This window comes from Vanderwaltozyma polyspora, genomic scaffold (genome assembly GCF_000150035.1).
Source record: "Vanderwaltozyma polyspora DSM 70294 KpolScaffold1030 genomic scaffold, whole genome shotgun sequence".
Lineage (NCBI taxonomy): Eukaryota > Fungi > Ascomycota > Saccharomycetes > Saccharomycetales > Saccharomycetaceae > Vanderwaltozyma > Vanderwaltozyma polyspora.
The window spans coordinates 73,085-87,060 of NW_001834647.1; the positions used below are offsets into that span (position 1 = coordinate 73,085).

The 13,976-nt window shown below is 34.1% G+C and overlaps 6 protein-coding genes across 6 annotated transcripts; 3 read left to right on the forward strand and 3 right to left on the reverse strand.

The window, feature by feature from the left end:
* Positions 1 to 4: 4 nt before the first annotated feature.
* On the reverse strand, positions 5 to 394 carry IES5 (Ies5p; the record flags this gene model as incomplete). The annotated part of the gene is made up of 1 exon (XM_001644232.1): positions 5 to 394. The coding sequence occupies one exon, from the start codon at positions 392 to 394 to the stop codon at positions 5 to 7; it is 390 nt and encodes a 129-aa protein (XP_001644282.1).
* A 785-nt stretch (positions 395 to 1,179) lies between these two features.
* Kpol_1030p35 (uncharacterized protein) lies at positions 1,180 to 3,909 on the reverse strand (the record flags this gene model as incomplete). Its single annotated transcript, XM_001644233.1, has 1 exon — positions 1,180 to 3,909. One exon carries the CDS (start codon positions 3,907 to 3,909, stop codon positions 1,180 to 1,182), a length of 2,730 nt encoding a protein of 909 aa, XP_001644283.1.
* Positions 3,910 to 5,397: 1,488 nt separating this feature from the next.
* Positions 5,398 to 7,704, forward strand: MET6 (5-methyltetrahydropteroyltriglutamate-homocysteine S-methyltransferase; the record flags this gene model as incomplete). Its single annotated transcript, XM_001644234.1, has 1 exon — positions 5,398 to 7,704. One exon carries the CDS (start codon positions 5,398 to 5,400, stop codon positions 7,702 to 7,704), a length of 2,307 nt encoding a protein of 768 aa, XP_001644284.1.
* An 801-nt stretch (positions 7,705 to 8,505) lies between these two features.
* Positions 8,506 to 9,597, forward strand: SHP1 (protein phosphatase regulator SHP1; the record flags this gene model as incomplete). The annotated part of the gene is made up of 1 exon (XM_001644235.1): positions 8,506 to 9,597. The coding sequence occupies one exon, from the start codon at positions 8,506 to 8,508 to the stop codon at positions 9,595 to 9,597; it is 1,092 nt and encodes a 363-aa protein (XP_001644285.1).
* A 288-nt stretch (positions 9,598 to 9,885) lies between these two features.
* TRP2 (anthranilate synthase TRP2) lies at positions 9,886 to 11,412 on the reverse strand (the record flags this gene model as incomplete). The annotated part of the gene is made up of 1 exon (XM_001644236.1): positions 9,886 to 11,412. One exon carries the CDS (start codon positions 11,410 to 11,412, stop codon positions 9,886 to 9,888), a length of 1,527 nt encoding a protein of 508 aa, XP_001644286.1.
* Positions 11,413 to 12,478: 1,066 nt separating this feature from the next.
* PTC2 (type 2C protein phosphatase PTC2) lies at positions 12,479 to 13,855 on the forward strand (the record flags this gene model as incomplete). Its single annotated transcript, XM_001644237.1, has 1 exon — positions 12,479 to 13,855. The coding sequence occupies one exon, from the start codon at positions 12,479 to 12,481 to the stop codon at positions 13,853 to 13,855; it is 1,377 nt and encodes a 458-aa protein (XP_001644287.1).
* Between the last annotated feature and the right edge of the window lie 121 nt (positions 13,856 to 13,976).

Sequence of the window (13,976 nt, forward strand, 5' to 3'; positions counted from 1 at the left end):
TTTATTATTGGTCATTATATAATATCGAAGTATTTTTATAATCTATATATGAATCATTTAATTCTTTTGGTAACTTAAATTCTGTTGAATTACAAATTATTTCAAGTTGTTTATTATACCATTTTAAATCAGGACATTTACGTTGTGCTCTTTCTGAAATTTTTATTTTTGTAAAATAATCTTTCTCTAGTGTTTTAATATCATTAATGAACTTGTGATTATCTGTTATCGTGCTAGTATTTATTTTATTATCGAATAGATAGTTTTTATTCAGGATATGAGCAATCGATACAACTTTTCGTAATAGAGTGGTATATTCTTTTTGTAGAGTAGCTTTTTGTTTTATCAATTCATCGTGTCTTGCAGTAATTTTCCTGTATGATTTTTCATCCATGTTGAGTTTATTGTTATATATATGCGTGTAAGGGTGAGGTGGGATGGGATTTATAATATAGTGGATATTAATATGATGATATGGAATTGGAATACCAATTTATCAATAGATCATTGCTATAGCAGAATACCTTTAGTTGACAACATTGCTGTCTACAAATACTGGATATTTAAATTTTAATTTTTCATTTTCAATTTGACCTTTGAATTGTGCATGGATAGGATGGGAGAGGAACAGTTCAAGACTAAGCAAAAAATCAAAAATACAGAATATACCGAATGTGTTATATATTAAGCACGTGATATAGTACAGTCACATGCTTATCACCGGGTAACACAATCAAAAAGACAATAAAAGGTATCTGGAAAGAGAAATCTGGTGATTGTGAGGGTAAGTCGTTTAGGTGTCGGTATCGCGGGAAGGTTGTTCTTGGAAGTCGTTTTGAGATGTAGTTGTGTGACGATTTCAATAATCACTTTCTCTAAACGCTGGCGTCAAAATAATAATAATTGTTTATTTGGATTGGGCTGTTAACGAATAGAGCAAATTAAAATAAACTAAGTTAAATTAGATGAAAGTTAGGAATGTCAGGTGATTACATGGCCGGAAACTGAATTTTTCCTAATCGGGACAGTAGAAGATTTCAAAACAATACCGGGTAACATTTTGATTAGATAACTACTAAGGGAATAAGATTAGGCTTTTATAGGGCTTAGTATTAATGTTCTGGACGACAGCATATATTTAGATTTAGATTTAAATATATACAGCCTTGGTTAGTTTAACTATTTACTTAAGCTTTTTAAAGTCATTAAAACTTCATCCAACGGTGTGGTTTCAAAGTCTTCTTGTATATCCAAATTTAGCTTTGAATTTCCTATCATGTTTAAATTTGCCAAGGAGAACATTGTGTCATCTTTTAGTTTATGTCTTTTGTCGCTATATGCCATCTTGAATTTGGAAAAAGATTTTTCGGTATTAACTGACGTCACAGAAAAGGACATTAGATAATCCATTGCCACAGGTATATATATGTGATTCCTTAGTTTATTTCCGACACTGCTTGTTTCAATTCGATAGGCCTCTTGCAATCCTAAGTAAGTAATTAACTCAATTATGTAAATTTCACATTTAGATAACTTTCTAGACTTCATGGCTCCTTTATTTCCAATGATCTTTTTGTAATGATAACAACCTTCAATCTTTTCAACTTCAACTTTCCTCCTTCTACACACTTTTTCTAAAACTTCAAAATACTTATTGCCAACGAATTTTGAATATTCAACCAATTCATCATATATTTTTCGTTGTATGTATTCTCGACACCACTTAGATATCTTCTCCTCTGAATCTAAATATGCTTCATTATTCCACAAAAACTCATATTTAGACATTTTGCCTGGAGGCACAGATTTCTCAAAATCAACTTTGCCTAATTGAATTGCAATTTCAGCGAATTCATTAATTGGGTTTAACTCTTCATTGAAATGGCTGCCATAATAATCGAAGACGTCATCTTCAAATGGACAAAATGCTGAACTAGCATATATTAGAGGAAAGTTATCTTTTGCTTGTTTTAGATATTTGTCTACCAAATAGATCGCTGGTGAGAAATCAGAAATTGTGTCCCCCATTTCCCTTAGTTTATCATTGCATTCTTTCATAGTTTTCCTTAGAAAAGTTAGTATCCGAATATAAACAGGTGACATATTTTTGTTCGATGACGTAAACTTGGTTAAACAATTAAAAGACGATAGTATATCGAGTAACAATTCTGCCATTTCAAAATCTTCCCTGTTCAACTCATTTTGAATTGGCTTTCCTTGACCTCTGCAAAATTCAAAAAATGTAGAGATATCTTCATAATGATTAACGAATGTTTTCAGCATTTCGTAATTTATATTCCATCTTATAGGAATAAAAGATGGGATTTGGGTTTTTACATATTTTTCATATATTGCCACTTTTTCCTCAGATTTCCTTAATTCATCATATAAATTATTTAGCCTCTCAATAACAAGTGGCGGCTTACTTTCAAACTTGCTAGATGCTAACTCAGGTATGTCTGTTTTGGAACAATTTTTCAAATCACTACCGCCAGAATCGTCAACTCTGAAGTCATTATCCCCACTAGGATCATCTTCTTCACTGAAATTATCTTCTTCACTGGAACTGAATTCTATAATAGAATCATATCCTTCACTAAAATTATCATCTAAGGTAGAATCATATTCTTTATTAACTTCTTTCTCTGATGATATACACTTTATGAATTGCTCGGAAACAAGATTTATTATATGGGATAAGCACACAATATGTCCCGCATAATTTGGATACTCAGGGCTCCTAATTAGAGCAGTGGTGCAATGCAATATCGAAGAATCATTATCTGTGCAAGTATTACTCCATAATGTATTCGTGTCATATTCTTTACATGTAGAAAGTAATATGTCTTTGTCATTTTCTTTTGTCTTTGATTCAATCTTATCATACTTTGCCAAAAAACTCCCTTTCTTGTAATGTCCAGTAGTAAAATTGAAAATTACGACATTATATGGGAGTTTTGTATTGGACTTCCAAACATCTGTCTCCATGCTAACATATGGAGGTTTCGAGTTTTTCAAATCTGAAATTCTTTTTACGATGATTTCTTCTAAACTTTCACCAAGTAGAGGATAATTGACTATTGTGGTAGATTTAAAGTTCTGATCCTCACTCAGTTGCGATTGAAAATAATCTACAACTCTTTTTGAAATCGTCTTGACAAAATCCGAAGCCTTTCTTCTGTGATCTTTAAGTGACAAGCGTTGTTTATCTTTCCTAGATATCTTACTAAAAACCTTACTATCCCAGATTGAGAAGGCAACTCCCAGGTGGGCATAAGCCATAGCAAAATCTTCAACTGGTATTCTTTCTTTCTGAGTAGTTTCTTTAACATTTTTAATCATATTTACAATGTTGGGAGTGATCCGGCCTTTAGAGAAAAGCCTTTTAACTGGAGGGTGATCTGGATTTAAACAATCCATAATATCTTCTAAAACGAATACTGTAGGATGTTCATCCTTAACATGATCTTCGCAACGTTCAGCCCCTCTTCTACTTAAAAGATCTTTTGAGGGGAATACGATTTCTTTATTACATACTTCTGTACCGCTACAAACTTGACAATAGCGGATAAGGTTGTTGTCAGGTTTACTTGCAAATACTCTCGTAAACTTATTAGCATTTTTCCTGGAAGACGTTATCATTCTCAAGGATTGGACATCAATATCTTTATTATATCTCAAAGTTAATTTTGAATTATTGGTTAACTTATTAGCCTTTGCAGAATTATCAATTTTAGTATCAACCAGTTTGTCAATTCTATCCCCAATTAAATTATCAGTGATAAATCTTTTAAAGACTAAATTCTGCGGTTGAGAAGAGGTTGTTTTCTGTCTTTTATTTAATCTCGATTCACCATCATTCTCTGTTTTAATTGGTATTTCCTTTATATCTTCTATTTTAATATTCATGTTGATTATATTTCCAATTGTGTTTCTCCGTTTGGCACAACAGTTCAGATATTACAATTGATGTCTATCTTGCTCTATCACAGTTTATCTATATATATGTGTGTGTGTGTGAATGTCTTCCAACGCTCATCTATTAAGATCCATCTTGAACAGTTTGGAGGTCATCGCGACTTATTTTGATCTTGGTGTACCAAACGCGTTAGAACGGGAAATGCATGTATCTACATACTGCCACATCGAAAGTTGTTACCATCAGGGCATCTGCTATCACATGATAATCACATGAATAGCATGTGACCTTGGAATTTGCTTCAAAACAAAGTTCCCCAGGGCCGGGTAGGTGTTTTTTCTCTCTCGCAGGGGAATTTCCAATAAAGGAATCCCCCCATGCCTGCCATGGCCCAGGTGAAAGACCTCGATTGAGAGACAGACAGACAGGACGGTTGTATCATCTTTGATCCAATTGCAGATACAAACGAACGTCAAGTTTCCAAGGGTGGAACCATATCATTGTGTATTATGATAGAGCGTTTGTGGTGTGGGTGTAGAGGTGTGGTTTTGTCATAGATGAGAAGAAGTCAACTTACACTAAGAGACAGCGACAGTCAGAGTCAGCTTCCAGTCATTACATCTAAAGAGTGTGAAACGAGCATAAACTATTTCGTGAGTGTGTGGTGTACGTTCTGTCTCTGCTACTTTTGCTGGCTGATGGTGCATGCAAGACATTGTGAAAGCATATTGCACGTGCTCTGTTGAAGCCATCGTTCAGCCTTTAACGTACAGGAGGACACAGATGGGACCCATAACCCACAGTTCGTATGCCAGGACAACAGCATACTTCTCACCGTCACAGATGTGGCGTCCTCGCGTGTGTCGTCCTTCTCCCCCAAACATCATCACATGGCCACAGAGAGAGAGAGAGAGAGATGGAGATAGACACAAGGGGGCATGGTCATGACTACTTTTCTCATTTTCTACCTCGCACCGAGACCAGAGCCGGAGACGGAGACAGTAGCAGTAAAAGTAAAAGTGTGTCTTCTGTTCTCTTCTCTCCGACTGTTGCTTTGGGATCTTGGGTCCTCATTAGACCACACCACAACACAGTCTTACTCTCACTCTTACTCTTATTCCCAGCACAGGCTCACTCTACCTTCTGGCTCCTCCTCCCCCCCTTTTTTTGGCTGCAATATGACTAACCGCCCACTAACCGACAACAACACCAACAGTTCTCCCCAACCATCCCGTATATAAAGAGCAGTCTTTTTCTGAAAGATATCTTCATACTCTCCAATTCCCAGCTCTTATTTATATTTATACTTTTCTTCTTTTATTTTGTTTTATTTTTATTCTCTTCTGTTCTACTCCTATCCCTATATTTCTTTTATTTCTACCTACAGAGATACAGATTAACACAATCAAACCACACACTAGTATATTCATACATATACCAGTGCTCCCCGTCATCAACATCAACAACATCAATTAGATATGGTAAAGTCCGCTGTTTTGGGGTTCCCAAGAATTGGTCCAAATAGAGAATTGAAAAAAGCTACCGAGGGTTACTGGAAAGGTAACGTCACCAAAGATGAACTGTTAGCTGTCGGCAAACAATTAAGAGAACAGAATTGGAAATTACAACAATCTATAGGTGTCGACTATATCCCAAGTAATGATTTCTCCTTTTACGATCAAGTCTTGGATTTGGAACTATTGTTTAACGTCATCCCAGATCGTTACTCAAAATACGATTTAGACCCATTGGACACTTTGTTCGCTATGGGTAGAGGTCTACAAAGAAAAGATGTAGACGTCACCGCTTTGGAAATGGTTAAATGGTTCGATTCAAATTACCATTACGTTAGACCTACTTTTTCTCATGGTATGGATTACAAACTTAATGGTAGTAAACCAATCGATGAATTCTTAGAAGCAAAAAAATTAGGTATACAAACTAGACCTGTACTATTGGGCCCTGTCTCCTTCTTAACCTTGGGTAAAGCTGATAAAGATTCTTTGGATCTAGACCCAATCTCTTTGTTGGATAAATTCTTACCTTTATACGAGGAAGTTATCACAAAATTAATCGATGCTGGTGCAACTGACATCCAATTGGATGAACCTGTGCTAGTCTTGGATTTAGACCAACAAGCAAAGGACGCCATCGTAAAGGCTTACAATTATTTGGGTAAGGCTCTGTCTCCAAAGATTAACATCTTTTTGACCACTTATTTCGGTACTGTTGTACCAAACTTGGATGTTTTGCAAAACTTGCCTGTTAAGGGTTACCATTTCGACTTCGTCAGATCCCCAGAACAATTGGATTCTATCTTGAAATCTATCGATTTCAACGAAAAAATCTTGTCGGTAGGTATCGTCGATGGTAGAAACATTTGGAAGAATGACTTGGCTAAATCCACCGCTTTTGTTCAATCAATTATCGACAAATACAACTTGTCCTCAAAGAACATCGTCGTCGCTACCTCATCCTCTTTGTTACACACCCCTGTCGATTTGGACAATGAACATAAGTTGGACCGCAACATCGTAGACTGGTTCTCCTTTGCCACTCAAAAAGTTTTGGAAGTTGTCGCCATTGCTCTTAAATTGAATGGTGACACTTCTGTCGATGATATATTCAAGAAGAATTTGAAGTCTATCACTGCAAGAAAGAACTCTGTATTGACTAATGATGAAGCTGTTCAAAAAAGGGTGGCTGCTATCGATGATAAATTGGCTACTCGTAAGTCTCCTTTTGTCGAGAGAGTTACTGTCCAAAAGGAAATTTTCAACTTACCATTATTCCCAACCACAACTATCGGTTCTTTCCCACAAACAAAGGACATCAGAATTAACAGAAACAAATTTGTTAAAGGTACTATCACCCCAGAAGAATACGAAACCTTCATTAAATCTGAAATCGAAAAAGTTATCAGGTTCCAAGAAGAAATTGGTTTAGATGTTTTGGTTCATGGTGAACCAGAAAGAAATGATATGGTTCAATATTTTGGTGAACAATTGCAAGGTTACGCCTTCACCGAAAACGGTTGGGTTCAATCCTATGGTTCTAGATATGTCAGACCACCAATTATTGTTGGTGACTTATCCAGACCAAAGCCAATGTCTGTCAAGGAGTCTGTCTACGCTCAATCCATTACCACCAAACCAGTCAAAGGTATGTTGACAGGTCCAATCACCTGCTTAAGATGGTCTTTCCCAAGAGATGACATTGACCAAAAGACACAAGCTTTGCAATTGAGTTTGGCTTTGAGAGATGAAGTTCAAGATTTGGAAGCTGCTGGTATTAAGATCATTCAAGTCGATGAACCTGCTTTGAGAGAAGGTTTACCATTAAGAGCCGGTAAGGAGAGATCGGATTACATGGACTGGGCCGCTGAAGCGTTTAGAGTCGCAACTGCCGGTGTTCAAGACAAAACTCAAATCCATTCTCACTTCTGTTACTCTGATTTGGATCCAAACCATATCAAGGCTTTAGATGCTGATGTTGTTTCCATTGAATTCTCCAAGAAGGATGATCCAAACTATGTTGCTGAGTTCAAGAACTATCCAAACCACATCGGTCTAGGTTTGTTCGATATACATTCTCCAAGAGTTGCTTCCAAGGATGAATTTATCACTAAGGTTGACACCATCTTGGAAACTTATCCAGCTGCCAAATTCTGGGTCAACCCAGATTGTGGTTTGAAAACAAGAGATTGGTATGAAACCAAATTGTCCCTAACCAATATGGTTGATGCGGCAAAGCATTTCCGTGAGGAATACAAAAACAAAGCTTGAGTCTAGGATTTTATACGATTGAATTGAGATTCAACCTTTTATTTTTCTTATCTATAAATATGACGATTCAACATCATAACTTTTTTTTACCTATCCACTTCATCATGATCATGAACTAATGATACTATCTAAAAACAAGAAAATCTGACTTTATTCCAATTTATGATAATAAGATTACCGGACTTGCCCATAAAAAAATGGGAAAAAAAATAAAGTTAGTCAAAAATTAAATGGAATAAAGAGACATTCTTTATTTGCATCTTTTCTCAACTAACCATTTTTTATGTTAATTTTTTGAGAAAAGGACATTTTCTCAATAGTTTACTATGAACCGGTTGATGATCAATTACTATCAATTATCAATCTCTGTTTTCATACCTCTGTGTATAATTATATCCTTATATAAGTTATCTTGATAAACTAACTAAAAATAGAACGCATTCAACATTCGTCAAATTCAAAACTTCACCAGTCCTTTCACCTTATATTAAAATTCTAATAGTTGACCTTTAAATTTCGATAACGCGATATAATTCAAGATCACCTTATTTAAACATTTCAAAAAAGATAGAATCACATAAATTGATTACTTCAAACTGTATATCAACTGATTGTTCATTTAAGAGGTAGATATAGATATTGAGGATCAATTGTTTGAAACTGTTGATTTCGAAGGGGTACTAAAGTTTTTACATATTATATACTTAAAGAATATTTTGTTGGATATCTGTTTATTTGGGTACAGTTTTGGAATTATTAATTATAAAAGCTATTATAAGTCAATAACGATAATAAGTAGTAATGTCAAGTGAAAACGTTCAACAGTTTATGGCTATGGCTAATGTTTCTGCTACAGTTGCAGAAAAATATTTAAATGAATATAATGGTGATTTAGGTGATGCTATTAATGCATATTATGCTGAACAAACAGAAACAAGAAGTGAAAGGAATCGTTCTACTTCTCCCAAATTATCAAATAACAATAGTAGAAGTAATAGTAAATTTATGAGTTTTGCTGAAATGGTCAAAGGTCAAAATGATGAAGATGAAGATGAGAATAAAAGAAATACTTTTGCCGGTGGTGAAACTTCAGGTTTAGAAATTACTGATCCTAATGATTCTAACTCTTTAATTAGAGATTTATTAGAAAAGGCCAAAAGAGGTGGTCAGCAATTGCCAAAAAGTGATGATGATGATTCCAATCAAAGAGAAGAACACTTTTCAGGTAAAGGTTATAGGTTAGGTTCTGTGATTAACGGGGCTTCTGAAGTTGTAGAAGATAATGGGATTATAAGTGATAAAAGAAAACAAGAAAGAGTCACAAGAGAGATTACTTTTTGGAAAGAAGGTTTCCAAGTCGGTGAAGGTGAGTTATATCGTTACGATGATCCTGCCAATAGTTTTTACTTGAATGAATTGAATCAGGGTAGAGCTCCTTTAAAATTATTAAACGTTGAATTTGGTCAGGAAGTAGATGTAAATGTTTATAAAAAATTGGACGAATCATACAAGGCTCAAAAGAGAAAACTGGGTGGATTTCAAGGTGCAGGCCAAAGATTGGGTTCTCCAATTCCTGGTGATGCTTCACCTTCACAACCACTTGTTGCTGACACTTTAGAAACCGAATCCTCAACTAAGGAGAACGAAGATATCCAAGCCCCAAAAGGAGATTCATCAGTACAGATCAGATATGCTACTGGGAAAAGAGAAATATATCGTTGCAATGCCACTGATACTGTTCAATCTTTGTATGATCATGTGAAGGCAAATACAAATGATTCAAGAGCTTTCACGTTGAATTACTCGTTCCCTGTAAAACCAATTGAAAATTTTGATTCAACAATAAAAGAAGCAAATTTGGTTAATGCTGTAGCTGTCCAAAGATGGGTTTAGTATATCCAGTTTAGATACAAAGGAATGATTATTATGTAATTTTCCAAATGCATTTACGTAACAAATTGAGTGGTATTTAATTTTAATATATATATTATAATATATATAGCAGGATAATGTACCCTTTAGAAGTAAAAGAATATCTATTTTCAGTTATTTCATTAATTTTATATTATATTGTTACTGATATTTAAAAATGGCCATGAAGTTTTTATAAATTTGTAAATGTTATATACGTGGCAAATACTGTCCAATTAGATTCCTTTATGAATATTAATTATGAATTAATTAAATTTCATTACTACCTACCTTTGCAGCCCAGATTTCTTCTGCTTGAACAATGGTATTATGATTAGCCATCATTTTATTCATAGTTTCAATATATTCGTCATATTCGTCTGAATCGTATACTATACCACCACCAGCTTGCAAGTAGGCAATGCCGTCTTTATAGACCATTGTTCTTAATGCAATACAAGTATCCATAGTCTTACCATCGTATGACCAGTTACCTACAGCACCTGCATAAATACCACGTCTTTCTCCCTCCAATTCAGCAATTAGTTCCATCGCTTTAACCTTTGGTGCACCACTTACGGTACCAGCTGGAAAAATGGATCTAAAAGCATCAAATCTGGTTTTTCCAGGTCTCAAAGTACCACTAACCTCTGAAACTAAATGTTGAACATGTGAGAACTTCTGAACTGTTAATAATTTATCAACACTTGTGGTTCTTGGATCACAGACACGATTAATATCGTTACGAGCTAAATCAACTAACATAACATGTTCAGCACGGTCTTTCAAAGAGCCACGTAGTTGATCAGCTAATATATCGTCTTCTTCTGCTGTTTTGCCTCTTTTAACGGTACCAGCAATTGGATGAGTAATGACTTTATTTTTAGAGTCAGACTTACATAATAATTCTGGTGAGGCACCAATGATTTGGAAGTCCAAACAATCAATATAGAACAAGTAAGGTGATGGGTTTACAGTTCTCAAATGACCATAAATGTTAAAAGGATGTAGTGAGGTTGGTCTAGCAACACGTTGTGATGGAACACCTTGTATGATATCCCCTTTTTTAATATGTTTCTTCAAAGTAGAAACATGCATTTCGTAACCTTCTCTACCTACATTTGAAGTAAAAGTTTGGCCCAAAGTAATCTTGTCTTGATGTGGATACGGAATAGGAGAGTCGTCTGTTAATTTCTTGATAATATCGTTAATGATATCTGACGCTTTTTGGTATCCTTCTTCTAATTTTATTTCATTGATGTTAATATTGTGGATAATTTGAAATCTTTGGTAAACATGGTCGAATGCAATGATAGTGTCACATAACATTAGGTATGATTCGGGAACTTGTAAAACATCTTTCAATGGTCTTATAGTTTTTGGCTCAAAATATCTCACACAGTCATACGATATATAACCTACTGCACCACCACTTAAAGGAGGCAAACCTGGAACATTTTCTGCCAATTTAGTCTTTTCCATTTCTTTTTCTAATAAAACCAATGGATCAGCTTCAATTGATTCGGTTGGACCTGATTTCATTATTTTACGTGGTGAAATACCAATAAAAGAATAACGATCCAATTCGGTACTAGTCTTTGCACTTTCTAACAAGAAAGAAGGCTCTCTATTTGGATCATTTAATTTAGCTAATTTCAAATATGCAGCGTGTGGAGTTAAATCCAATGTTGGAAGAAATGCATAAATAGGGTACATATTAATAGGAGTACCTTCATTTTCCCTATACAATTGTTTTAAAGATTCCAAATCTGGTTGCACCTTAATAGTGGAAGCCATTTTGTAATGTGTAAGTAATCCCAATTCCAATTATTCTATAACCAAAACCCAATTGCCAATTAAGTATATCTCAACGGTGTCAATGTAACTGATTTTAGCAAATTTTGACTTAAACCAATCTTATTTTTTCAATTCTAACCTCTTGACCAACAGGAATAAAAGTCAATTTCAACTATAAAACAAATTAATTATCAAATTTACAATTCTAATCAAATTTAAGCTCCTAAACACCAGACAATTGAAAGCTTTTATTGGTCATGATGACTAATTTATATGTCAGTAATGGATTCTTAATAGCAAAACTAAGCTTTAAATTTCGAATTTTTTATGAAAAATCAAAAAATTTTTTTTCCATACTAAAAACTGAAGAGAAAATGTTCCATTTTATGATTAAATGGACAATTGATACATGAAATGTCCTATTTGTCAATGTTTTTCTAAAATTAAGACAAATCAATATTTTACCCGGAATTTATAAGATTTTGTAATCCACGTGATCATTCCTGTTTCCACGTGACCATTCCTGGCTTATCTCTTTTGTTCGTTTCGAAATCATCAAAGATCGAAGATTGTTTCTCTTCAATGAAATTATTATATCACATTAAAGTTTTAAAGGTTGATCAATTGAAAACGTTATAAAAAGATTAGTTATCCAGAGCCTGTTTGGTTTATTAAATGATCCAGATGTTGTAGTAACTCTATTTTTAAGTTTTTGAAGCTTTTGGTGTATCAGTTTCTTGGACAATATTTAATTCGCAGAGAAGATTATATTTAGAAATAAATAAGATTGTCTTTTAGATACCCTAATTTTTTGATCGTTTGATAAAAAATAAAGTTGGACAAATTTTAATTCAAGGCTTTTTACAATCTATCGAATTGGTTATCCACTGACAGATATAGCTGGTATATTGAGATATATTTGGTTTTATTTTATTCCCTTTTGAAATTGAGCTGGTCTCCTTTCCCCCTTCCTCCCCATTGTTGAAACGAACTTTTATTATCAATCATTCTGACAAGAATAGATTTAACAATTGCTTCATTGTAAATATTTATAAATTAAACAAATATGGGTCAAATTCTTTCTAATCCTGTTGTTGAAAAGGAACATCATTCCGGATTTGATTCATTCACATCTTTTGGTCTCTGTGCAATGCAGGGCTGGCGTATGTCTATGGAAGATTCTCATGTTGTAGAATTAAATGTTATGGAAGATGATGATAAGGATCATATCGCATATTACTGTGTGTTTGACGGTCATGGTGGATCCACTGTGGCACAATATTGTGGATTCAATGCGGCAAATGTATTAAAAAGACAAACTTCTTTCCAAAATGGTAATTTCCGCCAAGCTTTAATCGATACTTTCTTAGCGATTGATGAAGATTTATTGGATAACCATTCTTTTAAAAATGATCACAGTGGTTGTACAGCTACCTCGCTTTTGATTTCAAAATTAAATAAGGTTTTATTATGTGGTAATTCTGGTGATTCCAGAACTGTTTTGTCCACTAGTGGTTATGCTAAAGCTTTATCTTTTGATCATAAACCAACATTAGCAAGTGAAAACTCAAGAATTGTAGCTGCTGATGGATTCGTGGAAATGGACCGTGTCAATGGTAATTTAGCTCTGTCAAGAGCTCTGGGGGACTTTGAATTTAAATCAAATAAGAAATTATCTCCTTATGAACAGGTAGTTACATGCATCCCAGACGTTATCCAACACACATTAAATTATGAGGATGATGAATTTGTTATTTTAGCTTGTGACGGTATCTGGGATTGTTTATCCTCACAAGAGTGTGTAGAATTAATTCATTATGGTATTTCATTAGGAAACATGTCTCTAAATGACATCTCTTCGAAAATAATTGATGTATGTTGTGCTCCTTCTACTGACGGACCTGGAATTGGTTGTGATAATATGAGTATAGTAATTGTAGCATTATTGAAGGATGAAGAAACAACCGAACAATGGTTTGAAAGAATGAGAGAAAAAAAATACAGTAACTTTATTTCTTTCGAAGAAAGAAGGAGAAGGGTTTTCCAGTATTTTAAATTTCCAGAAGGAGACAATGACTCCCTTTTTGATATCACAACAAAAAAAAACCATAATCATTTAAATCATGGTCTTACAATCGACGATAGTATGGAAATAGATGACACCGATGATGATGCCGATAAACATGTTAGAACTCAAGGTGGATCTGTTGATCTGTTTTCACTTGAAGCATTGTTAGATTCAAGCGGTATTAGAATTTCTCAAGATGGCAACAATACTTCATACATTCATGGTGCTGCATTAACTGAAATGTTAGCTTCATTGAGTGGAGCTACAGCCAATGAACTACGCAGACAAGATAGAATAGATGAGTATGAAGAAGATGATATAGAAGATGAAGATAATGAAAACAATATTAAAAATGAAGACGATAGCGATGATTAATAAAAGCCGAAGTATAATTTATTTATTAATAATTAATATATTTCGATCTTAATGACTTCAATTTATAAATTTTATTCTGTTTATATATCATAAAAGTACATAGATATTTGAATCAATTAAT